The sequence below is a fragment of the Zingiber officinale genome, chromosome 3B, assembly GCF_018446385.1.
Source record: "Zingiber officinale cultivar Zhangliang chromosome 3B, Zo_v1.1, whole genome shotgun sequence".
In the NCBI taxonomy this organism is placed as follows: Eukaryota; Viridiplantae; Streptophyta; class Magnoliopsida; order Zingiberales; family Zingiberaceae; genus Zingiber; species Zingiber officinale.
Window position 1 is genome coordinate 115,862,197 of NC_055991.1, and position 25,031 is coordinate 115,887,227.

A 25,031-nucleotide genomic window follows, 5' to 3' on the forward strand; every position below is an offset into this window, starting at 1 on the left:
ACACGGTTAATCGCGGTGTTTTTTTAATTGCATGAAACACGGTTTCACACCGAAAAAGTGTTTAATCGGTTAGAAATATAATGAATCGATTACATTGAAATACTGTTAATCGTGGCGTTTTTTTTATTTCATGAAACACCGCTGCACACCGAAACCGTGTTTAATCGACTAGAAATATAATAAATCGATTATGAAATATTCTAATCATTAGGGGTAGGGGAAGACGGCGCTAAAAGTTCAAATGTTCTAATTCAACGAGAAACTAAAAGCTTTATCAAGATTTCCTTAGGACCTCCTCTGTATATATAAAAATTCAATTCCTTATCCACCTATAAATAATAACAGATTAAATTAATAGATTTTACCCATTAAATCCATATTTAATAATTCAAAATCTAATAATCTTAAATTAGATCATTCAACGGATTTTAATATTTCTTAAATCACATGTGAGCCCGTCTTAAGGGAGGTTAAAACCAACACTATTAACTTAGTGCACTAGATTTATGGAAGTGCCTTCATGAACTAAGGTTCAAAGTTCACTTTCAATCCAAAAATAACAAGATTAGACGGCAAACATAACAATCTTAGCTAGATTTTTATAGTCAAAACAAGCTAAATCTTACTGTCGTCAAAAGCAAATGACCTCATCTGATAGCATATGAAAAAGCATTACTACTCATGGGAACTAATAAATGGTTCAGACAGGTTAATAAAAGAAGAATTGAAATCACTGAGCCAGGCGATTTATGAGGATATATGTAATTACTAATCGCTGTTGTTATCGCCGTTCATTTCTTCAGAAGCACCATTTCCACCATCTACATGTTGAACAGGGTTGAGATTAGCAAAGCTTGAACATGAACTGTGAAAACAACTATAGAAGGTCCAATGCAGACATCCATATGTACCTTCATTATCAGCAGATGCATACGCTGACCGACGGGAACGAACTTGCTGCTGTGGTGTGGGCTGATGAAAACGAAAAGATGGAGAGACAATTAGTACCCCAGTGAAATGACCAATTACAAAGGAAAATAGTCTAATGTTATGTCATGGATAGCAGAATGAGTTCTATTGACAGGCACCTGTAGCTTTGGGCGAAGAGCCTCTAGAGGTCCTTTAGGTTTCTGAGCATGCCCTCCCTGCTATAGTAATAAACCATGCATATAAGACAGATAAGGCTATACATCAGCTCTCAGTTGAAAACAGTAACGTGCTTGATATTTGATACAATGCCGATACCTTCCCTAAAGCCCAATCCGCAGAATCAAAGTATGCACGTTCATGATCCTACATGAGTTTCATAATGTTGGTTGTCAAAAAATTCTTCAAGGAAATCCATCTAGCTATTAAACTGAGGTGAAGCTTCCATTTCAAGATAGAATCACTTGCCTTGGATATCAATGGTGGTTTTTTGGGTATCATTCCTCCATATTTCTTCTTTATTGCTTGTTCCTACAATGTAGAAGCCATAGATACCTCAAAAAGATGATACTTCTTTGTCAATATATTCTCAAAAAGCTGTGCATGTCTATCTCAATTAACTATTTCCATTATGGCGTTCTAATCTAACCTCTTGTTGGGATGACGGCATGCCATTTTCCTCATTTTGATCCAACTGTTTGTCAGCACCCATCTTCGACATAATGACCTTGAAGCAAATGCAACATAAAAAAAGGTATGATAAACTAACCGAAACACTGCAGGATGATACTGTATAAGGACATCATGTTTGGAAATTGGTTAGAGCACGATTGCGGATAGAGCCATATGCTAAGAAAAAAATGGCAGTGAATAAGGTCTCAACAGCTAACTAAAAGCATATGCAAACACTGGAAAAATGGGAGACATAAACAGTACTGTCGTGCTAAGATAGTTTCTAGAATCTTCCAGTAAGTATTCTCAACTTTTGTGTTACAATAGACATCTCTATAGGCAAGCCATCTTCCCCACCAATGCTTCCCAATGCCCAAGAAAGTTAGACATCCTTACTGTCTAAAAAATTAATGAAGCCACAAATATTTTTCCCCTTTAATTTAAGATCTCAAAGAACATACACAAATATCATTTTATCAATTAAGCAAGTTGAGGATATCTGCTCCTACTTTTGAAAGAAAAATGCTTTAAATTATAATCGAAAAAAATAAGAGGAAGAAGAAATCAAACCTTTTAGTTACTAAAAACAATTCTACCAGCATATCTTTTGTCACTTTTTAAGAACTGAAAAGGGAAAAGAAGAGAAAAAGGGTTGTTTGATAGGTTTGCGAGAAGAATTAAAGTGGCAGGGATTATATTGGGTCAATTTATACTAAATAATAGATTACTTATTTTTTTCAAAATTATGGACCCCCCAAAGAAAATGGGCCTGAGTCTTTGCCTCCAAATAGGCATGACCCTGGTGTTATAAGGGCATCCACTTGCTAATGTGGCAATGGGGAGGGAGCTCCCTCCCACTATGGGAGCGAGCTCCTTCGATTTCCACAAATCAGGTAGCCGCTCCTTCAATTTTTTTTAATTAAAATGATTTTTATTTTTAGTTTTTGTTTAAAAGAAACAGGAAATCACTCTAGTTTAAGGAGAACTTTTGCTTCTCTTAGTTTTTTAGTTTTTTTAGTTTTTTATTAAAACATTTTTTTAATTATTAATGTTATAGCAATTTATGAATTTAAATTTTATAAAAATATAATTATATATATATTGTAAAATATAAATGAGAGATGGGAAATATATATAATGAAAAAGTGTGGACTCATAAAGGAGTTGTTGAGAGATTTTTTTTTTATAGTGGAGAGATGTGTGAGGTTGCTTACTTTTGACGTGGGATCGAAGGAGCTCTTGGAGAGCTCCCACGACTGTGGATTCTCTAAGTATTCTAGTATATATTAATGAGAACATGAAGTGAACTCCACACTCTTGTCCCATACTCCTACATGAGGCTTTTGGAACCTAGAAGACACCCATTATTGTGTGTTTATGAAATGTGAGAGACTATTGTTTGTAGAGCAAAGAATTTATTTTTTCTCGAGAAAAGCTTGTTATGCCTAGGAAGCGCTAGAGATGAATTGTCATTGTTTTCCCCATTGATGGCTGAGAGGCAAGTCTAGATAGTATCGAGAGAGATTTGAATATTGATCTGGACAATGGATTTCTGCTGGTTTATTGTACTTTTTGCTCTAATATTATATAGATTTTGCTTCTCATAGTGGACTAGATTTACACCAAACCACATTAATTTCTCTTCTTTTTGTGCCTGTGCTATTCAATCAATCCTTGTGGTGGAGGTGACAAGTTAGTAGTTTGAGACATCTTATTGTAGCAAGTGGCGCAAGAAGGCTTCAACTATATCTAGTGGTATCAAAGACTACAAACGATTCTGACACTTCGAATGACAATTAGGTATAGGTTCAGAATGTATTAGATGGTACTTGGATCTGGTTTCACACACACAATTTTCAGTCGTCAAAGCCAAAAAAAAAGTGTGAATGATCTCTAGGACTCGAAAATCTAGCAGTTTACCATATTAAATAAACACTTGTGAAATGGGTATTCAGTGTGCAATTGCTCCACCAGTAGCATCGATCAAAACCCGATCTACCATCTAGTTTTCGGACAGAGAGTGAATCAAAGTGAGGCTCATAAATGCTGATTACTTTTTCTTAAGAAATGATCCACCAGGAAGATTTCAGATTAAACGAAATAAACTAAAAATCAGATCAAGATCTGACCCTATAGATCAACATAGGGTTCAAAATCCAACATTAGCTACTCTCTAAACATCAACCGGATCGCACTGATTCGAATTCAAATCCAAATCCATTTAAAAGAACACTCTTTTTTCCACTTGAACGAACAAAAAACCGAACAATCCATCACGATCGACTTCTACCGGAAAATTTCGCGGAATAAAGCATTGCGATTTATCAAACGTAGAGGAATTAGGATTCCTGTCGCGCAATCGAAAAGTAGAACCAAGCAAGAATCCACGCGAGCTCTACTTGGGATCCAAAAGGCCGAAACGAACAAGAAATAAGAAATGCCGAGAAGAGAAGCGATCGTACCTGCGCCTAGGGATCGAGATCGGCGATGGAGGGAGGGGTGACCACAGATTTCCCCTCCACTGGCTGGCAATTAATAAAATGAATGAAAACTCGAAAAATAAAATGAGGAGATAAGACAACGAGTCGAGTGCGGACGACGCGTGCTGAGTCGATAACGCGTTCGAGATTATCTGTCCAATTTGAGATACGAAGCATTGATTAGAGCGCTCCGACTGCACCACTATCGTCCACCACGTCATCCTTTTCCCGGATCCCTGTTCCATCCAAGACAGCCTAATCTTAATGCAGAACTGCTAGATTTTATTTCTTCTATTTATAAAATAGACGAAGATTTTAATTTGGAATCAGCTGGATCTTATTCAAACAGATGTCTCTACCCAAGCAACACAGCGCGAGATTGGTAGCATGGAGCCTGAAAGGGCACCATCAAAGCCAAAACTGTCAAGGATTTGTGTCCATATTTGCGACAACTTGCTGGAAATCACGAGGTTGGACAATTTATTTGGAATTCATCCATCCAAACTAAGGAATTAGTGATGAAGGGCCATATCGAATTTGACGATTTACATAAGAAATTCATTATAGAATATATGGAAGCTTCAGTAGAAACTTTTCTAGATAACATGCCAACAGGAGGTAAAACTATGGAAGATGAGTACGTGGTGGACTCGGGCTCACAGATTATTATGTTTGACGGCTTCTTGTCGGAGGAGGATCAGAGCAGGAACAAGCAAGGGATGATGGTGATGAAGATGATGGCTGACGTTGCTACGATGGAGCTTTTGTCTAAAGCACTTCTCACGCTTCCAACCTTGGAGAAGTGCTGAAAGGCTAGATAGGCTGCTATTGCCAAGGACACGATTGAACCAGATTGAGTATCTCTGCAAGGAAAAGTAGGCACCAACATGATAAGTAGGGTGGAATTCACACATATTAATCAGCGTAGTGGCTACATGTGAGAGGATTCAACAAAGATCTACTGTTTAGTTGGCAAGTTTAAAAATGGAGAACTCAATTGAGAAGAGTTTGAAACTAAAGTAAAAGATTGGTTAAGCCAATTTATACTCTTTTTTTTTTTTTGAATTATTTTATATCATTTGTGGTTTTCCAATCTAATTGATCAATTGAATTGAGTGGAGCACAGACCCAATGTCCAGAATGGTTGAGCGGTTAGTCTGAACTTACAAACTGAAATGTAAAGTTCTCGACTTTCTCAAGTCAGAATGAGCACATTTGTAAGTGAAAAGGCAACAACTTGGAGATATAGATAATGAAAGACTAGTAAACTTTCTTCCTGAAAGGTGAATGTTTATGACTTTACCTTAAGTTCATGGCCTGATGAGGAGCCACGATGACAAGCAACATTGTAAAGAAAGGCAACTCAAGTTGGCCTGCACAGAAAGAAAGAAAATTTTAAGTTGAATTTTGACATTTTTCAAGTAAATAGTTCCCCAAAAAAGTGCTATTACAGAGAAGCAGTTAAATTTAGGAAAGGTACTGCATGTAGAACTATTAGAATGAAATTGACAATTTATCAATTAATTTAGGAGAATAAGTATTAGATACAAGAAACGCTTAACCTGGAATGTAGTAGAAAAGACGGACTAGAAATGCCAAAAATGCAACCCATGTGCCATAGTCACCCCTGCCACATTTTAAACAAGTAAAAATAAAACAAAAGAAGAAAAAAATGCCAATTATTAATAAGAAGTAGATGAATCAAGACCAGCTTACTTGATCCATGAAATGACACTTGAAGGTGCTTGCAAAGCGAAAAGCGGGAGAAGAAAGGATTTATGGATTGCTGTGCCTTTGGCGAACATTAGTACCCTGAGAACATAAAGTGCTTGTTAGAAGAATGTTGGTATAGTGAAGACATTATGGCAGTATAAATAATAAAAAAAAATTGACAACAATAATGGATATGATCAATGCTGAATCGATGGACGCTGGGCACGTGGCGCTCTCCGAATCGATGATGTGGATCTCTGACCGACCGTATGGAGCTCCGGCGAACCTGCAAAGAAGTCGAGCCGGGAAGGGGTTCCCGGCGACGACCCTCCGACGCTCAAGTCAGGTAAGAGGAAACTAGGAAGTGATTTCGAATATCGGAGAATGCATACCTCCGGCGAAGTGTGAGGACCCTTATATAGAGCTGTGAAGAGGCTCATGTACACATACCGAGGCGAATACGTGTCCTCTAACCATACCTCAGTATGGGCTTGTCAGAGGAGCTTGCCTTACACCATACTGCTACAGTCCGAGCACCTCTCTGATGGGACGACATGATCTTCTGTCGTAAGGTTCAAGTCAGCGTATGATTTAGTCGTTGGACACGCCTGTTGTCAGAAGATGTTTCTCGATGTCTCCCTTGTCCTTTTGTCTCTTCTGTTCCCGCGCCGAGCGTCTGGCCGCTCGGCAGTCCCATCACGTCCGACCGGGCGTAGGTAATGATCCGCTTGGGAGATTCCAGGTCGTATGCTCGAATGGAACTGTTCACAACATTATTGCTTTATACCTCGGCCGAGCGGGCTACCCGCTCGGCCGGGCGACCTTGTTCATCATGAGCGTCGGAGACCCGACTCCTTGTCGGGTTGTCTTTGCTTCCGCTTAGTCCTCGTTCGGCCGGTCGACCTCCCCTTTTCCGGCCGGTCATTTGACCTTTAACCTCCACGTGGCGTTGACTTCCGTCAAAGGGAGTCCCCCGTCCTTACTGCTGGATCACTTGCCTCCCCTTCAAGTCTAGTCGAAGGAGGCGATTAATCCGACTGACTGGACCATCAATTGCGCCGAGCGGCGTCCATATGCAACTACCCTCCGCTCGGCCCCCACGGAGGCAGCTAAAAACGTCCGTCAACGCCAACATTCCTCGGATCTCCTCGACGTTTGCGTCAATCTCCATCATTAAGGCCGAGCACGCGCTCATTAAATGTGACTTATGTTGCGACGCCACGTGGCACCCCTGATGCCGTCAGCGTACGGCGGCGGCGTTACCTTCGATGGGACCGCCTTAGTTCGAAATGGACGGTAAGATGCGGGTTTCGGTTCCCGTGACCTGTAATCGACGGCTGAGGCTGCTCGGGCTCCACCCTATAAAGCCTTCGCTTTCTTCCTTCGCCGCATTTCTGCTTTCGCGTGCCCAGAAGCTTCCTTCGGCGTTCCAGCGCTCCGGTGGCTTCGATTCTCCTTTTTCCGGCGATTCAGTGTTCTTCTCCGATCCTCATTCTTCTCTGTAAGGTTCTTCTTCTTTCTTTCTTTGTTAGCCTTGTGTTTCTTGTCGTGTTTTCGTCCTCTGCACACTGTTTCATCTATCATCTTCTTCCTTTTACCCTCTACCTTTCGTCTTTTTTGGTTTCGTCCGCTCAGACAATGGCTAGCTCCTCTCAGCCCCAAGACCAAGCCCTCGACCCATGGTATACTACCATGGAGTCGCGCTTCGATCGGCGCGACGCCGATATTCTAATGGATACTTTTGACATCCCGTCTGACTTCGAAGTTATCTTACCTTCTCCCTCCGCTCGGCCACACAAACCGCCGCGCGGAGCTTTTTGTGTTTTCCGCGACCAGTTCACAGATGGTCTGCGATTTCCAATTCATCCCTTCATCGCTGAAGTTTGCACTTTTTTCGGCATTCCGCTCGGAAGCCTAGTCCCCAACACTTTCCGCCTTTTATGCGGCGTCGTCGTCTTGTTCAAAATCCACAACATCTCCCTCCGACCGGAGGTTTTCTATTATTTTTATTACCCTAAACAGTCCGAGCTGGGCACATATATGTTCCAGGCTCGGCTCGGTTTAGTTTTCTTCAATAAACTGCCCTCTTCCAATAAGCATTGGAAAGAATTCTACTTCTACCTTCGTATGCCCGAGCGGGCCCCTTTCCGAACCCAGTGGCAGGTCGGACCACCCATCTCACCAGAACTCAAAAGGTTCAAAACCCGACCGGACTATCTACATGCCGCCAACATGCTAGCCGGTCTGAAGTTTGACATCACTAAGTTCCTGCCTGAAGGGGTGATGTACATATTCGGCCTGAGTCTGATTAGAACCCCCCTCCCGAGCGGCTTCGGTAAGAATTTTACTTGTATATTTGCCTTGATTGCTAACTGATTTTCTCCTTTTTCCATTGCAGCGAACGTCATCATGGAGTCTGTAATGGCCGGCATTTTGAAAAGAAAGGCGGCGGCGGCGCTCGAGGCCGCGGCTGCCAAAGAAATGGAGGCGCTTGGCATTGAGTCGGTCGGCTCACATGAAGGAGAGAGCGATACGAACGCGGGGGAGTCGGCCGCTCAGGCTTCTATCCCGGAGCCAGCGGCTGGCGCAACTGCTAGTCAAGAGCCTTCTGTTCGGGAGGAGGGCTCCGCTCAGGAGGAAGAGCGCCCTCTCCGACAAAAGAGGCGCCGCATCGAGACACCCCTCCGCTCGGCTACTTCCGCGGTCCAGCCGGCCGAACGGACCACCGCAGCTTTTCGCTGCAAAGCTCCAGAGGTCGAGGCCATTTCGTCCGATCGAACCCCATCCCAGCTGGATGCGTCTGCGGACCCTCTCGAAGCCATTTCAGTCAGCGTCCTTCCCCCCGCTCCCCGCCAAGTCCAGCGTTCGACAATTTTGTCCCAATTCTTTGCTCCGGCCTCCGATCCTTCCCCGGCCTCCGCTCAGACGACTCCCGGTCGGCATCGTACCATCCGGGTCTCGCTTCACCTCCCCACTGAAGAATTGTTGCCCGAGTCCGATCGGCCGACCGCGCCCGAGCACACGATCACCCTGAAGGGGCATTTAGCCGAAATGTGGGCCAACGCTCGGGCACGCGTCGCTATGATTCCACTCCGCAGTCTGGCCAACAGCCACATGCAGCAGGCTACTGGGGTAAGCCAATTTTCTCAAGGCCTTTACGTATTCTTTCCGATCGGCTACTAACACTCTTGCTTATGTCAGAGATGGGTGGAGGAGATCGCGGTCTCCAATCATCTGGCTATGGTGGACGAAGAATTAAAGAGGCTGAAGGCTCCGGACGACCCTTCCGGCTCACAAGGTCCATCATATGCCGAGCTGCAGAAAGAGCTCAGAAATACTCAAGCTCTATTGGAGGCCGAACGGAAGAAGACGGCCGACCAGGCTCACACTCTAGCCGAACTTGATCGCCAGAACAAATCACTGGATCGTAAAATAAGCCTGGTGACCGAGCGGAAGAAGACGGCTATCTCCGATCTGGAGAAGAAGAATGTCGAAGCTCGGGGTCTGGAGCAAAAAGTTAAAGAGCTGATGGACCAGCTGGCCGGCGAGAAGGCGGCCCGCTCGGCGGAGGCAAATAAGCATAAGGAGGAGCTGAAAACTCTGCAAGAGTCCCTCGCAGCCTCACAAGCGGCCTTCAAGGAGTATCAAGAAGCTGAGCCTGGCCGAGTCGCAGCCCTGAGGCCGAATTACATCCGTTCAGAAGTGTTCTCGGAGAAAGTCTGCGAACGGATGTACACTGCCTTCGAGCTCGCTATGACTGCCACCACAACTTATTTGAAGTCCAAGGGTCATCTTGCCGACTCCGTCCTCATCCCGGCCCAAGACCAAGCGGCGCTTCTCAGCACCATCCCCCAGGACATTTATGATTTCCTTGAATAGAAAGTTTTTATGTAACTCGGCCGCTCGGCCAAACACTTATCTATTTTTGTAATTCTGCCGCTCGGCCTTAATTTCTTGAATGCTATCCTTTTATTTGCTTTTTCTTTTTCTTTTGCTAATCAATATGAGTGTTGTTCGCTCGGCTCGCCAACTACCGTTGTTCATGTTCCTTCGCTTCTCCTCGTTATTCGCCTTTCATCCCACCTTTCTTGTGCTCGAAAGGGATTTTTACGAAGTATTTTGCGTAGCTAGTCTGCTCGGCGGAATATATCCTGTTTCGCAAACGGGATTTTCTCCAGATGTTCACGAAGTACTTTTGGTTAATTGGACGATCGGGCAAACGACTTAAGAGTCGACCTCTTAATTGTCTTCTTCCGACCAGAGGGTTTATAGTCGCCGGCGCGACTCTCGATTTTTAATGTCGGAGCTCGACGGTCTTCCGGCCGGAGGGTTTATAGTTGCCGGCGCGACTCTCGATTTTTAACGTCGGTGCTCGACGGTCTTCCGGCCGGAGGGTTTATAGTCGCTGGCGCGACTCTCGATATTTAACGTCGGAGCTCAACGGTCTTCCGGCCGGAGGGTTTATAGTCGCCGGCGCGACTCTCGATTTTTAACGTCAGAGCTCGACGGTCTTCCGGCCGGAGGGTTTGTAGTCGCCGGCGCGACTCACGATATTTAACGTCGGAACTCGACGGTCTTCCGGCCGGAGGGTTTATAGTCGCCGGCGCGACTCTCGATATTTAACGTCGGAGCTCGACGGTCTTCCGGCCGGAGGGTTTATAGTCGCCGGCGCGACTCTCGATATTTAACGTCGGAGCTCGACGGTCTTCCGGCCGGAGGGTTTATAGTCGCCGGTGCGACTCTCGATTTTTAACGTCGGAGCTCGACGGTCTTCTGGCCGGAGGGTTTATAGTCACCGGCGCGACTCTCGATTTTTAACGTCGGAGCTCGACGGTCTTCCGGCCGGAGGGCTTATAGTCGCCGGCGCGACTCTCGATATTTAACGTCGGAGCTCGACGGCCTTTTTAAGACTAATTTCAACACTGCCGTTCGACGAAGATTGCCAAGTGCGTTTTTTATCATTTTGCTTCCTGCATTAAAAGAACACAGGCGACCAAGAGATATACAAAATGAATTACCTCAGCGCACCTCTCACCCAGCTCGGTACGGCTGGAGATGATTTGCGCTCCATGGTCGATCCAGCCGCCGTCCGTCTTCATCCTCCAAATAATAAGCACCCGAGCGGAGCTTTTCGATGACCTTGAAGGGACCCGCCCAAGGAGCCTCCAGCTTGCCAACGTCCCCGACCGGCTTTACTTTCTTCCACACTAGGTCGCCGACCTGGAAGGCTCTGGGGATCACGCGCCGGTTGTAATTCTGCTTCATCCTCTGCCGGTACGCCATCAGCCGGACAGACGCCTTGGCTCGTTCTTCGTCGATTAAGTCCAGCTCCATGTTCCTCCGCTCGGCATTGTCGTCATCATAGTTCTGGATCCGGTCGGACTCTACGCCAACTTCAACCGGGATAACCGCTTCGCCGTCGTACACTAAATGGAACGGCGTGACGCCCGTTCCTTCCTTTGGAGTCGTGCGGATAGCCTATAAGACGCCTGGCAGCTCGTCCACCCAACTTCCTCCTATGTGGTCAAGTCGAGCCCGAAGAATTCTGAGTATTTCTCTATTGGTTACTTCCGCTTGGCCGTTGCTTTGGGGATACGCCACGAAAGTAAAGTGCTGCTCAATGTCATAACTTTTGCACCATTCTTCGAGCTGCTTCCCGACGAACTGTCGTCCGTTATCAGATATGAGCCGACGAGGAATGCCGAACCGACAGATTATATGCTACCAGATAAACTTTTTGACCATTTGCTCGGTGATCTTCGCCAGCGGCTCGGCCTCCACCCATTTAGAAAAGTAGTCGACCGCCACCAGTAGAAACTTCTGCTGACCGGTCGCCATAGGGAACGGACCCACGATATCCATTCCCCACTGATCGAACGGACAGGATACCGCAGACGCTTTCATCTCCTCTGCCGGTCGGTGGGAGAAGTTGTGGTACTTCTGGCAGGAGAGGCACGTCGCGACGGTCCGAGCGGCGTCTGCTTGCAGTGTTGGCCAGAAGTACCCGGCCAGCAGGATCTTCCTAGCCAACGATCGGCCGCTCGGATGTCCCCCGCACGATCCTTGGTGCACTTCCTGGAGGATGTACTCCGCGTCCTCCGCGCTCACACACATCAAAAGCGGACGAGAGAAAGCTTTCTTGTAAAGTTGATCTCCAACGAGTGTGAACCGACCGGCTCTCCTCCTCAATAGCTGGGCTTCCTCTCGATCGGACGGTGTCGCACCCGAGCGGAGAAACTCCATGATGACTGTCCTCCAATCGCTCGAAAATGTGAGGTCTTCCATCCGGTCGATGTGCACCACCAAGGATACTTGTTCGATCGGCTGCTGGATGACGACCGGTGATATTGAACTTACAAGTTTGGCTAACTCATCTGCCACCTGGTTCTCCGCTCGGGGTATCTTCTGGATGATGACTTCTCTAAAATGGGCCTTGAGTTTTTCGAAGGCCTCAGCGTATAGCTTGAGCCGAGCATTGTTAATCTCAAAGGTGCCCGAGAGCTGCTGAGCGGCCAGCTGAGAGTCTGAATGGATTTTTACCCGACCGGCTCCCACATGCCGGGCTGCCTGCAAGCCGGCGATGACGGCCTCATACTCCGCCTCATTATTGGTGGCTTTGTAGTCTTGCCGAACGGATAAGTGCATCCGTTCTTCTTGGGGAGGAAGTAATAGCACACCAATCCCGCTCCCGAGCCGAGTAGACGATCCGTCCACAAATATTTTCCACATAGCTTCGGGCTCGGGATTTAGCACCTCGGTAACAAAATCTGCTAAGGACTGCACCTTTATCGCCGATCGGGGTTGATACTGAATGTCGAATTCGCTTAATTCCGTTGTCCATTTGATTAGCCGTCCGGACGCTTCCGGATTCAGCAGTACTCTTCCCAATGGGCTATTCGTCCGGACGATGATTGTATGTGCCAGGAAATAAGGATGCAGTCTCCGAGCGGCGAGGACCAAAGCAAAAGCCAGCTTCTCGAGTCCAGTGTAGCGAGATTCAGCGTCTTTTAGAATATGGCTCAAGAAGTACACGGGTTGTTCTTCACCGCTCGTCCTCACTAATGCCGAGCCGACTGCCCGCTCGGTTGAAGATAAATAAATACAGAGCGGCTCACCCACAGTTGGCTTGGCTAATACGGGCAAGGAGTTCAGGTATGTCTTCAGCTCTTCGAACGCCCGGTCGCATTCCTCGTCCCAATGAAACTTAGAAGCTTTGCGCAGGATCTTGAAAAAAGGGAGGCTCCGGTCGGCAGTCTTAGAAATGAATCTTGACAATGCTGTTATCCGACCGATCAGGCGCTGTACTTCCCTCAGATTTCTTGGAGGCGGCATCTCTTGCAACGTTTTTACTTTGCTGGGATTTGCCTCTATGCCCCGCTCGATCACTATATAGCCCAAAAAACGCCCACCTTTTGCTCCGAACAAACATTTCTGAGGGTTGAGCTTGACTCCATACTTCCTCAGCGTTCGGAAGGTCTCCTCCATGTCCGTAAAAAAGATCAGCCGCTCGGACGGACTTGATGAGAATATTATCCACGTACACTTCTAGATTGCGTCTGATCTGCTCTTTGAATACTTTATTCATCAAGCGCCGGTAAGTTGCTCCTGCGTTCTTCAATCCGAACGGCATTACATTGTAGCAGTAAGTGCCGTCGGCTGTGACGAAACTAACCTTTTCTTGATCCTCTCGGGCGAGCGACACCTGATGGTAGCCCTGATAAACGTCCAGCATGCATATTAACTCGCACCCGGCTGTGGAGTCCACCAGTTGATCAATCCGAGGCAGAGGGTAGAAATCTTTTGGGCATGCTTTGTTGAGATCCCGGAAATCAATGCAAACCCTCCACTTGTTGCCCGGCTTGGAGACTAGCACCACGTTCGCCAACCAGCTTGGAAACTGCACTTCATGTATGTGGCCGGCCTCCAGGAGCTTCTCGACCTCCGCTCGGATGATGGCGTTCTGTTCGGCGCTGAAGTCCCTCTTCCTTTGCTTCACCGGCCGAGCGTCCGGTCGGACGTGGAGTTCATGCTGTGCTATACTTAGCGAAATCCCCGGTAGCTCATGCGTCGACCAAACGAAGACATCGCAGTTTCTCTGGAGACATTTGATCACCTCCTTTTTATGGCTTGCCTCCAGATCGGCCGCGATGAATGTGGTGGTCTCCGATCGGGTCGGGTGGATCTGCACCTCCTCTTTTTCTTCATAAACCAAAGAGGGTGATTTTTCGGTTATAGCGTTCACCTCGATCTGTGGCGTCTTCCGCGCGGAATTAGCTTCCGCTCGGACCATCTCGACGTAGCATCGCCGAGCCGCCAGCTGGTCTCCTCGTACTTCTCCAACTTTGTCTTCCACCGGGAACTTAATTTTCTGGTAGAAGGTGGAGACGGCCGCTCGGAACTCACTGAGCGCCGGTCGCCCCAGGATAACATTGTATGTTGAAGGAGAGTCGACCACGACAAAGTTGGCAGTCCGCGTCCTTCTGAGCGGCTCTTCTCCCAATGAAATAGCCAGTCGGACCTGTCCGACCGGCATAACTTCATTGCCCGTGAACCCGTAGAGGGGGGTTGTCATGGACAGCAGCTCGGCTCGATCGATTTGCAGTTGGTCGAAGGCCTTTTTGAAGATGATGTTGACCGAACTGCCTGTATCAATAAAAATGCAGTGAATAGTATAATTTGCTATTACCGCTTTGATAATGAGGGCGTCGTCATGTGACACTTCGACTCCCTCTAGGTCCCTGGGCCCGAAGATGATTTCGGGTCCGCTCGCCCGTTCCTGACTGCAGCCGACCGCATGGATCTGGAGCTGCCTGACACTTGCCTTCCTTGCTCTGTTGGAGTCTCCTCCGGTCGGCCCTCCAGCTATTATGCTGATTTCGCCGCGGAACGTGTTGCTTCTATTTTCTTCCTCCCGTGCGGACGGCCTAGGCCGCTCCTTAGACATCCGGGGATTGTCCTCGTGCCTTTGAGGATGATGCCGCTCGGGAGACTGTCGTTGTCGCCTGTCGCCGATACGCCGATCTGCTTCAAAGTGTCGCTGTCGCCTGTCGGATGATGGCGATCGACGATGGCCACTCCGAGGAACGGGGTGGGCGATCAGGGGAAGGCTTCTGCAATATCTTGTGTTATGCGTGTCCGTCCGGTGGAACGAGCAAAACATCGGGGTCCATATCTTCTTTTTTGGTTTGGGTCGCTCGGCAGCTACCTCTTGAACGGCGTGGGACCTTGCGTGGTAAGGGCGGACTGCTTCAACTCGAGGTCCTCTGGGCGGCTGGTGGCCAGCGAGCAACTTCCGCTCGGCGGGGGATGGCCGCTCGGTTGGAGCTTCTTTTCTTCGGGCCGCTTGGGCTTCCTCCACATTAATGTACTCATTAGCCCGGTGCAACATATGATCATAGTCTCGGGGCGGCTTTCGAATAAGTGAGCGAAAAAATCACCATCCACGAGGCCCTGCGTGAATGCATTCATCATTGTTTCTGAGGTGGCTGTTGGAATATCCATGATCACCTGGTTGAATCGCTGGATGTATGCTCGGAGCGACTCCCTGGGCTCTTGTTTGATGGCGAATAGACTGACACTAGTTTTCTGGTAACGCCGACTGCTTGCGAAATGGTGGAGAAAGGCCGTGCGGAACTCCTTGAAGCTGGTAATGGATCCGTCCGGCAGCCTCCGAAACCACTGTTGCGCCGATCCCGAGAGGGTGGTAAGAAACACCCGGCATTTCACTCCATCTGTGTATTGATGTAGTGTAGCCGTGTTGTCAAACTTACCTAGATGATCGTCCGGATCGGTGGTCCCGTTGTATTCCCCGATCGCCGGGGGCACATAATGTTTTGGCAGAGGGTCCCGCAGGATGACCTCTGAAAATTGTCGGTTGATCCGTTCGGGGGAGGTGTCCGTTCGGAGGGCCTTGCCTTTTCTGTTGTCTCGCATAGGCGCCTCGTCGGATGAAGATCCTCGGTCACGATTAACTGTTGCGGTTTCAGGAGGCGTACGAAATAGGGCCCGATGAAATGGAATCGTGGCCGGTGGTGCTTCCGCTCGGCCTCCCGACGCTGACGTCGCTTGTTGATCCATCCGCTCGGCTTGCGCCTTCTGTTTCTGTTCCACCAGCTTAGCTGCTCTTACCTCGATCAGAGCGTCGAGCTCCTCCGTGGAGAGCATCACCGTATGCGATCGTTCAGCTTCGTCCATTGCTTTCGCTCGGATGCAGATGCGTTCCCACAGACGGCGCCAATTTGATCCTGTCCGAACGCTGAATCGATGGACGCTGGGCACGTGGCGCTCTCCGAATCGATGACGTAGATCTCTGACCGCCCGTATGGAGCTCCGGCGAACCTGCAAAGAAGTCGGGCCGGGAAGGGGTTCCCGGCGACGACCCTCCGACGCTCAAGTCAGGCAAGAGGAAACTAGGAAGTGGCTTCGAATATCGGAGAATGCATACCTCCGGCGAAGTGTGAGGACCCTTATATAGAGCTGTGAAGAGGCTCATGTACACATACTGAGGCGAATACGTGTCCTCTAACCATACCTCAGTATGGGTTTGTCAGAGGAGCTTGTCTGACACCATACTGCTACAGTCCGAGCACCTCTCTGATGGGACGGCATGATCTTCTGTCGTAAGGTTCAAGTCAGCGTATGACTTAGTCGTTGGACACGCCTGTTGTCAGAAGATGTTTCTCGATGTCTCCCTTGTCCTTTTGTCTCTTCTGTTCCCGTGCCGAGCGTCTAGCCGCTCGGCAGTCCCATCACGTCCGACCGGACGTAGGTAATGATCCGCTTGGAAGATTCCAGGTCGTATGCTCGGATGGAACTGTTCACAGCATTATTGCTTTATGCCTCGGCCGAGCGGGCTACCCGCTCGGCCGGGCGACCTTGTTCATCATGAGCGTCGGAGACCCGACTCCTTGTCGGGTTGTCTTTGCTTCCGCTTAGTCCCCGTTCGGCCGGTCGGCCTCCCCTTTTCCGGCCGGCCATTTGACCTTTGACCTCCACGTGGCGTTGACTTCCCTCAAAGGGAGTCCCCCGTCCTTACTACTGGATCAGGATACCTTAAAAATAAGGAACTAAGGATGTTGGCACCAAGGGAATAAGAAGTGGAAGTTGAAAACATAGAAAAAAAAAATTAATAACACAGCACGAATATGATTCCATTAGTTGTAGTAGCAAGAACATTCACTAAATGCACAGATGCGTAAACAAGTCATGTAGGGATACTGTGAACATTTTTTATATGTAGGAAGATTGCATGTTTCATAATAAAGTTGATTGGTGATAACTAGGATTAACATAAATGTTTAGTTTATGTTAAAAACCCCATTAGATATTTTTATGATCTATGAAAACAAAGTCTTTAGAAGAGCCATTGGAATATTTGTTACAATTCTTCCTTTCCGCTCTCCTGGTCATCCAACAAACAAAACAACGTCTCCAAGTTTCTGAGGAATCTTGCTCAGAAGAAGCAGATACAGTAAAAGTAAAATGCTGACATACTAAAAGGAAATTGGCCTAAATATAATAGCCAAAAAAGTTAATAATTGCACAAAGTTGTGGAAGCCTGAAAACTTTTTGTGAGAAATAGGAAAAGTGCAACAGAGCTTCAAAAAATTAGATTTATTCTGTAATGTAGCAATGATATGACCTTGAATATCCATATCATAAGAGTATAAAGATTGATCAATTATTTGGTCTAGGGTTATTTGGAGCATCTCTCCTATGAATAGGTCCTGCATGAAGTACCACAAAAAGCTCCAAAGTGATGCCAAATCAACCTCAACCCAAAACAAGTTTCAAGGTGTTAGTTATTGTGCGAGTTAGAGCTACCTCAACAACTATGCATATGGACTGACAAATTTTATTAGCTTCTCATATGATATTGTCTAATCAAAGCTCTTTTTTTCTAGGTGCTGTCTACTTTGAGACTGAAGTCCCTTATATATATGTTTTTTCCATTTTTGAAGAATGTATCCTTTTCATTCTTTATCTATTTTTTTAATCATGTTTCTTGTAATTTTATTTTGTCTTATATAATTCTAACAAAGTATGTCCAATAATTAAAGAAGTCAAAATAGCACAACTTTCCTTCAAACCAGCCTTGACTTATAAAATAATCCATAAAAATATTTTCAATGGGAACTCCAAATGCAAAAGCAACTATTTCTTAACTGATACAATTACTTGAAACTAATATATTCCAAAATAATTAGTGTTCGTATTACATCCATCCAAATCTCAATCTTGCAATAAATGTTTATGATTTTTTTTTAATATAACCCGACCTAACCCAAGAGGCATGATTAGGGCAGGCTTGATTAGAACTCAATATATGTTAACTTGAATCAGGTAAAAATACAAAATACTTTGTTCAATATAATTGCTATCCAACAATGACTACGAATGAGTAGACTACCAATTTATCATCTTGTAAATTTAACTAATTGGTAAGATCACTCAATTCTTATAATGCTAGCGAAGCAAAAAAGAAAGGATGCGGCGAGATTTAGTTTACGATCACGAGTTTCTGTTGTAATAATTCTTTCCCTACTAGCCATTAGGTCATGAATCCGTCCATGTGTGGGACCAGCCCTCGCACCAACTACTATGAATCTATGACAGTGACTTGGACGCTCCAGAACTTCAAGAAAAAGGTTTCACTTTCAAGATCAAAGCACAGGAAATTAATAAATTTTAATGAGGCAATTGAAGAGAAACACATCTACCAATTGAGTCAGCTTGCTTACGCGATGGAGACAGCAGAAACCCATTGAACCGTATGCGGACTAAGCGGCGCAGCATAGCATGTCACTCCACCAAGCCTTTTGTTTGCCTTCTTAACCATCGACGGCATGCCCGTGATGGGTAGAGCAGGGCCAAGCAGCCTACAACATCCCGAAACAAAGCCCAAAATCAAAGACAAAGAGCCGAGATTCGCCAGGATCAGCGAAAATGGAAAACCGTACCTAAGGGCAGGGGTGGTGACTGGACCGCCGCGGGCGACGGGGGCGAGAGGGGGAGGGCGGCATTGGAGACTCGAGCGGGCGGCCGGAGAGGCGAGGAACGGCGAGGGGAGGGATAAGAGGACACCGGTGGGCATCGTCGGATCCGGTGATCGGGGATCGCGGTGAAGATCGAGGGGAAGGGAGAAGAAGCGAAGCGAGAGTGACGAGGAGCTCGCACTTTAAATACCTCCAGACTTGATTTGTTCGTTGTGAGGAAGGAGATGGGGAAGTGACGGAACTCCATCCACCTGGCCAGTCAAATGATCGATCTTCTTACGGACACACCAAACTTACCTTCCACGTGGCACGACAAAATGGCTCTTTATTCAGTGGGCTCCGCTTTTGTGAAGACCTAATGCACGGGTATATAATGAGGTTCAAAATAACGTACAATAGAAAAATGATCCCGCACGAGAAGTTTGTGAAAGAAAAAAAAAACAAAAAAACGAAAAAACGAAAGCTATGGGTAACCTAGTTGAGTCAGTTTCCTCCGTCCACGTGGAAAGAGTAAGTGGGGGAAGCAGTTTTGGTTCGACTCGACTCGGGGCCACAAGCTGGGCAATTTTACGTCACGCCCAGAGTTTTAACATATATTTACAACATAATCCTGTTTTTTAAATTCATGCTCCTATAATTTTTAAGCCATGGAGGATTAGATAATAAGTTGTAAACTATGCAGGTCCTTTTTGACAAATCTAAAATCATCAGGAACATTTTTCTTTGAGATTTTTGAAAGAAAAGGTAAAAAAATATATTTTTCCCATAATTATTTGGAGGACTAAACCAAATCAAATTGATGTTCAAAAATAAATTGTTTTATAATAAATAAACGATCTTCCCTCTTGATTTACCTAGAGAATAAATTCAAAATACCATAGTCAAATTTGGACTTAGAATTAGTGAATTATATCAAATGACTGGATTATAACTTAAAGGGGCACTAAAGAAACAATAAGCGTTATATAATAATAATTAATAAAAAAGAAAATTTAGTCTGTCAATTACAAAAGAGTCACTACTGAACAGGGATGCAAGCATAAATTGCTACAAGCATCTCTCCACAGGAAAGGACTTGAGAAAAAATTAACAAAAGAAGAGAGAGAGTCAAGAATGAATTTGAGAGCAAGATGGTCCTTTGACAAGAACATTGTTTCATTGAAACAATCTCACTGATCATTAAAGAAGCAGGTTGTGTCTTTGATAGCCCCTCGCGACGCAGTTCTCATTCACTTAGTTTGCATGTCTTGATGTAAGGATGTTCATAGTTGATGTATTTGGTCCAGTAGGTCCTGTACCTAGTCATTGCCAACTCCAACCAAGGCTTCATGTTCCCATTGTAGTGGACTACTGCTGCATTTTCTATCTCCGCGCGATCAATCGTGGGGTTATACCCTAAGCCAAGAACATGCCAGGATTTGTCCAAGGGATAAGTCAGTTTGTAAAATGTAAGCAATCCTGGAGGAAGTGTTCCAAGCTTCCACAGCACCCGATCTTCATTCTAAGAAGAAAAGCAGATACAGTCATGAAATCTTACAAGTGCTTATGCAGTTGGATTTATATCCAGCATGAAATTTAAGTTCAATATAGTAGTAAAACTTCAGGTTTCATCCTGGTCAGGTTCGAGGGCAAATTTTCCAAGTTGGAATCATCTAAGCCAAGTCAAGTTTTCACCTTCAAGAAGCCACACTTATACAAGTACATCTAGAATATAGCAACTGGATTAGCTAAATGCCCAATTCTACAGATGCACGTAGCTATATAAAATCCTGAATGTCTTTGTATATACTTCCTGAGGCATGAAATATTTGGCACTGCCCTGATGCAGAAAGAAAGTGACTCAAATGATAAGCAAGAAACTTTTTTTTTGGAGAGGAAATCAATTGAGTGCATAACAGAATGCTTCATATCTTGCTTTAGTCAAAAATAAGAACTGTGATATCCATGCAAATAAAATAAACAATCAATAGCTAATGAGCGTTAAAGTAATTAGAGGAGGTCAAAATTTAATGAGGATGAATTTCATTTTGCAAAAGGTATTTATTCAACCAAATTTGTCAATAACATAGAAAACATGTAGGCCTAAAGAAAGCATCTATTGTAGAACAACATAAACTACTTTTAACTCATGAAATTATAAATCATGCTAAAGAAACATTCCTAAACATATAAACTAAAAGCACTCAATGTATGTGCATATAAGATGAGATAATTCTACGACAGAAGTACACTTAAGCTTGCTAGAAAATTAAATGATATGGTAAACAATTTAGTTGTTTAAGGATCATGTTACAGTTCAAAGTAGATTTTATGTCTAGAAGAAGCATACACAACTTTCTGGAGCATGAAAATTAATGAATATTATCTGACGTACCATGCTCTGCCATTTGTGATAAATCCCTGTAATGTCTTTCTTCTTCCACTCCTTGAGATCAAACATATTCATCCCATAGGCCCAGCCACATGCATTAGAATCAAAGTTGCTGGAAATGTGAGGGTTGGAAAAATTGAGATACTTGTTAAAGCGGTGGAAACTTTCACCACAGGTCTCCACTGCACCATTAACATTTCCATTTAAATCAACAGACCATAATGCTGTCAAATCCTTCTGAACAACAATGTCATCATCAAGAAACAGGATCTTATCCAACTTGGGATAGACCTCTGGAAGATAAAACCTCAGATGGTTTAGCATTGACAAATACTTTGGATTTCGGTACTTTAGATTGGAAGATCCTGCTGAAGGATGATCAGCCTTAAAATAGTACTCTTTCATAGCAGCAGATTCAAGCTGCCGTAGAACTGGGCAGTAGGAAGAATTCAGCCATTTGAAGTCGTCCACATTTTCAACATGAATGGTTGCCTTTCCAGGAGGGTTTAACAAAAACCACATGTTCATGGCTCCAAAATTCAATTTGTCAGTCACTAGATGAAATACATGTTTTTCTGGCTCCTGCAACAAGTAATAGCATAAGAGCAATGATATGCACAAGGAAAAAAACTCAATGAAAACCTCAAGGATAGACACATAAAGTCATGACCCACTATTTCACTTTTTGTGGGCCCCATCACTTTATGTGTCTATCCTTGAGGTTTTCATTGAGTTTTTTTCCTTGTGCATATCATTTTTCATAGCATAATAATCTAAGCAACAAAATTGAATCCAAGCAAAATTTACTAAAAAATCGTAGCAGTAAGCCCACCTTTGCATTCATGATGGTAGAATTGACAACTACTGAAGCAGCCAAGACATTATCAGAGAAAAGTGCATAATGGTAGAAGTCTGGATTTTCCAAATTTTCACTCTTTGGAAATTTTCTTTTCTCCACAGGAAGCAAATAGTATTCGATAGTTAAACGCATTGACAAGCAATTTATTCCATTAGGAATTGTTTTGGCTGCCAATTGACTAAGAAATGTACTTTGTTTCTTCAAGCTCCTAACTTGTTCATCTGCGGATTGAAGCATAGCTCTAAGTCTCTGGGTCACTGTCTTGCAGTCATACAATGCTTCTCTTGCTTTTGACAGAACTTGACCCATTGTCTTGATTTTCTCAGGAGCACTGTGATTTTTCAAATTGGAAAAAGTTGAATGGAATATTAGCACATAAGCAAAACCAAATTTATGAATATAGCAACTCACCTGTGATGGAGATCAGCATCAGCATTGGCCTCTCCCACTACACGTTGGCTGTCTTTGATCCGACTCAACAGTTCTTGGTAAAGATCCATCTTGTTCTTTGATTTCGCAAGTACAGTGTAGATCCTACCCATGATTATCTGGTCACGCATAAATCTAACTTTTGCATCAGGATATTCATGCTCACTTTCTTTCCTCCATATGCTATATTTCCCCAATACAGCAGAATCAACAGCTTTTGAACGTTCAATAGCGACATTTTCTAGCCTAACTATTGCCTCCTCATCTTGTTGGCCAAACACTGATCTCCTCTCTTGCATTCCCTCGTTCAATTTCTAGAAGAAATAAGAGTATCGGAAAAGATCACCGAGACAGATTCTTCAACAATCATCATGATATATTAATCAAAAACCTAGTTATGAAGTACATAAGACAATTGAACGATAAATGATGGATCTAGTGAGTACCCTTCTAGTTAAGTTCGTTTGCCAGTCAATTAGTCCATGATCAACTGCATCAGAAAGAAAAACCATAATCATAAATTTTCCCAGGACGGAACAATGCGTGTTTCAGAACAAATAAAAAAAAAGAGAGGAATATTTGGAAGAAGCATCATCAGGTAGAAAACAAAGATCTAGGCATTCCCGCAAAATATATGGTGATTTACTCAGGCAGTTAACTAGGATCGCATCTAAAAAACACTCTTTTTCAGGTTTCCAATCACGCCATGAATCGGAGATCTCTGAGAAGAAATCGAAAGTGCTCGAACTTCCCCAAAGAGATCGAACCCCAAATAACCCAAACCTTCAAGATCTTAGAAATGTAGTAAAAAAGCTTATCATACCCGACGAGATCAGCATGCGGTCGCTGCCTCGGACCGCCAAGAAAGACGAAGAGGCCAGAACGGCGACGAAAAGGGGAAGCAACACAGAGGGGCGAAAGCCGCCGCCTTTGGCACTCCTTCCGCCACCTCCGGCCACCAAGGGCCGCTGGGAAGTCGCCATAGCCGCCGATCGATCCAATCCCTAAGGAAACCAAGTAAGTGAAATAAGGAAAACAAATTGCCCGAATAATTTAGCGAAAAAGTCTGTAGATGCGAGATCGAGTTCGGCATTACCACTTCGGATTGGAGGAGGAAGCAGATCTAGCGAAAGAGACGAAGCGAATGAGAATTTATCCTGAGAAAGAAAAACGAAAAAAAAAAAAAAAAAAGGAGAAAGGACAGAAAAGAAAGGGTAAAAAAAGCCACTCGAAAATTTATATAAATCTGACTTGATAACCCATGCTCTTACCTTCTCCCTATGTGTTTGGCATTTGGGGCCAATGAAAGGAGTTAATAGGGGTAATCGATGAGTATGCTATCTAGGTTTGCTTATTGATTTAAGGTGGATTATTATGGAAGCAACGTATAAAAACTATTAAGTCGGACTTTTAACTGTAAACAGCATTAGTTTTCACGGCAATTTATTAAAATTTCATATCAAAATCATAATTATATTATCCATATTAGTTTCTAAACAGTGTTCATATTCTTTAATCATGATTTTAACAAAACAAGCTTTCTCTGTTTTATTAAAGAGTGTTGGCCCTGAGACAGATTCACGGGAATGTTAAGGGCGAATATATTCGTCTTTTGACATCATTGATTAGTTTCCTTTAGGGTCGACGATGCATCTTTCGTTCTTTTGCTTGCACCCGAATTTATCTTTCTTCGTATATGTAGAACCGACTCCGTGAGCCGCTGAAATGCTGGATCTACTCCAAATTACTTTCAAGATAATTTATTTGTATATTCTCATGAACTAGTGCGATGATAAAAAAAAAATAGAATGTTCTCATGATAATCTTAATTAATTTAATTGATTATTTCAGAATAATCGATCCGGTTCTATGGAAATTTTTCATTGATCATGAGGATAAATCGAAAAACGCACCCGATGATCAGTTCAGAAGCTCAGCATCCTTTTGATTACGTCTCCCATTTGAAGAAAAAATTCTTATAAATAATATCGTAGTTGGGATTTAAACCGTGGATATTTGGATGATAATTTAAATGTCCTACTATGATACCATGACCTTAAGGACAAAATAGAATATTCTCATAGATATAGATGAGATGGTAAATAAAAAGAGATATATCACTTAAAGGCGAAGGATCGAGTTTCAGAATTGACATGGTATAAATCCTTATACTTGTGTAATTCACTACACATTGACTTACCTCTTCAATTATTATGATTTATCTTCTTCCTTATAAACCTGGACATGGCATTGGAACATGATAAAAGACAGTATATTTCTCAAATTATTAAGGGTCAATTTTCACATCAAACACATCACTAGTAAACCCTTATTAACTTCAAATGAGGGCGTAAGCAAAAGATATTAAATTTTTAGGTTGGTCGTCATGTACTTCTTGATTTACTTTGATGATCAATAAATTTTTTTTATAAAATCAAATCGATCATTTTAAAAATAATTAATAAAATTAATTGAAATTATTAACTCTAATTTTGAACACTTTGATAGAGTAGCTTTAAGACATGTACGGTAGATATTATTTTATGTTAATTAATCATGATGTTGAGCCTTCTTTAACTATTAGT

General features: G+C 44.2%; 3 protein-coding genes across 4 annotated transcripts; all 3 read right to left on the bottom strand.

Annotated features, from left to right (window-relative positions):
• Window positions 1-565: 565 nt before the first annotated feature.
• On the bottom strand, window positions 566-4,249 carry LOC121967366. Of its 2 annotated transcripts, none has more exons than XM_042517532.1 (7): window positions 4,062-4,249; window positions 1,577-1,654; window positions 1,396-1,458; window positions 1,246-1,293; window positions 1,089-1,145; window positions 912-972; window positions 566-821 (listed from the first exon to the last, which is right to left on the bottom strand). In XM_042517532.1, the coding sequence occupies exons 2-7, from the start codon at window positions 1,646-1,648 to the stop codon at window positions 769-771; spliced, it is 354 nt and encodes a 117-aa protein (XP_042373466.1). In that variant the 5' UTR covers window positions 1,649-1,654; window positions 4,062-4,249; the 3' UTR covers window positions 566-768. The 2 variants fall into 2 exon arrangements, with proteins under 2 accessions (XP_042373466.1, XP_042373465.1); XM_042517531.1 differs by having other exon boundaries at window positions 1,089-1,148; window positions 4,062-4,217.
• A 309-nt stretch (window positions 4,250-4,558) lies between these two features.
• On the bottom strand, window positions 4,559-18,997 carry LOC121967365 (cold-regulated 413 inner membrane protein 1, chloroplastic-like). Its single transcript, XM_042517530.1, has 6 exons — window positions 18,752-18,997; window positions 18,533-18,670; window positions 5,796-5,891; window positions 5,642-5,706; window positions 5,383-5,452; window positions 4,559-4,942 (listed from the first exon to the last, which is right to left on the bottom strand). The coding sequence occupies exons 1-6, from the start codon at window positions 18,883-18,885 to the stop codon at window positions 4,777-4,779; spliced, it is 669 nt and encodes a 222-aa protein (XP_042373464.1). The 5' UTR covers window positions 18,886-18,997; the 3' UTR covers window positions 4,559-4,776.
• A 734-nt stretch (window positions 18,998-19,731) lies between these two features.
• On the bottom strand, window positions 19,732-23,609 carry LOC121967367 (polygalacturonate 4-alpha-galacturonosyltransferase-like). Its single transcript, XM_042517533.1, has 7 exons — window positions 23,543-23,609; window positions 23,270-23,450; window positions 22,893-22,936; window positions 22,429-22,760; window positions 21,991-22,348; window positions 21,162-21,740; window positions 19,732-20,288 (listed from the first exon to the last, which is right to left on the bottom strand). The coding sequence occupies exons 2-7, from the start codon at window positions 23,427-23,429 to the stop codon at window positions 20,013-20,015; spliced, it is 1,749 nt and encodes a 582-aa protein (XP_042373467.1). The 5' UTR covers window positions 23,430-23,450; window positions 23,543-23,609; the 3' UTR covers window positions 19,732-20,012.
• Window positions 23,610-25,031: the final 1,422 nt, after the last annotated feature.

Excerpts from the sequence above, each read along its gene's own strand:
- LOC121967367 (XM_042517533.1), bottom strand. The coding sequence starts at position 23,429 with ATGGCGACTTCCCAGCGGCCCTTGGTGGCCGGAGGTGGCGGAAGGAGT. Across the intron at positions 22,937-23,269 it reads CCGCATGCTGATCTCGTCGG|TTGATCATGGACTAATTGAC; the intron begins GTATGATAAGCT and ends TTTCTGATGCAG. Across the intron at positions 20,289-21,161 it reads ATCACAAATGGCAGAGCATG|AATGAAGATCGGGTGCTGTG; the intron begins GTACGTCAGATA and ends TTTTCTTCTTAG.
- LOC121967366 (XM_042517531.1), bottom strand. The coding sequence starts at position 1,648 with ATGTCGAAGATGGGTGCTGACAAACAGTTGGATCAAAATGAGGAAAAT. Across the intron at positions 1,459-1,576 it reads TGCCGTCATCCCAACAAGAG|GAACAAGCAATAAAGAAGAA; the intron begins GTTAGATTAGAA and ends TCTACATTGTAG. Across the intron at positions 973-1,088 it reads CTCTTCGCCCAAAGCTACAG|CCCACACCACAGCAGCAAGT; the intron begins GTGCCTGTCAAT and ends CGTTTTCATCAG.
- LOC121967365 (XM_042517530.1), bottom strand. The coding sequence starts at position 18,885 with ATGCCCACCGGTGTCCTCTTATCCCTCCCCTCGCCGTTCCTCGCCTCT. Across the intron at positions 5,707-5,795 it reads AGTGTCATTTCATGGATCAA|GGGTGACTATGGCACATGGG; the intron begins GTAAGCTGGTCT and ends AAAATGTGGCAG. Across the intron at positions 4,943-5,382 it reads CATCAGGCCATGAACTTAAG|AGATACTCAATCTGGTTCAA; the intron begins GTAAAGTCATAA and ends TTTTCCTTGCAG.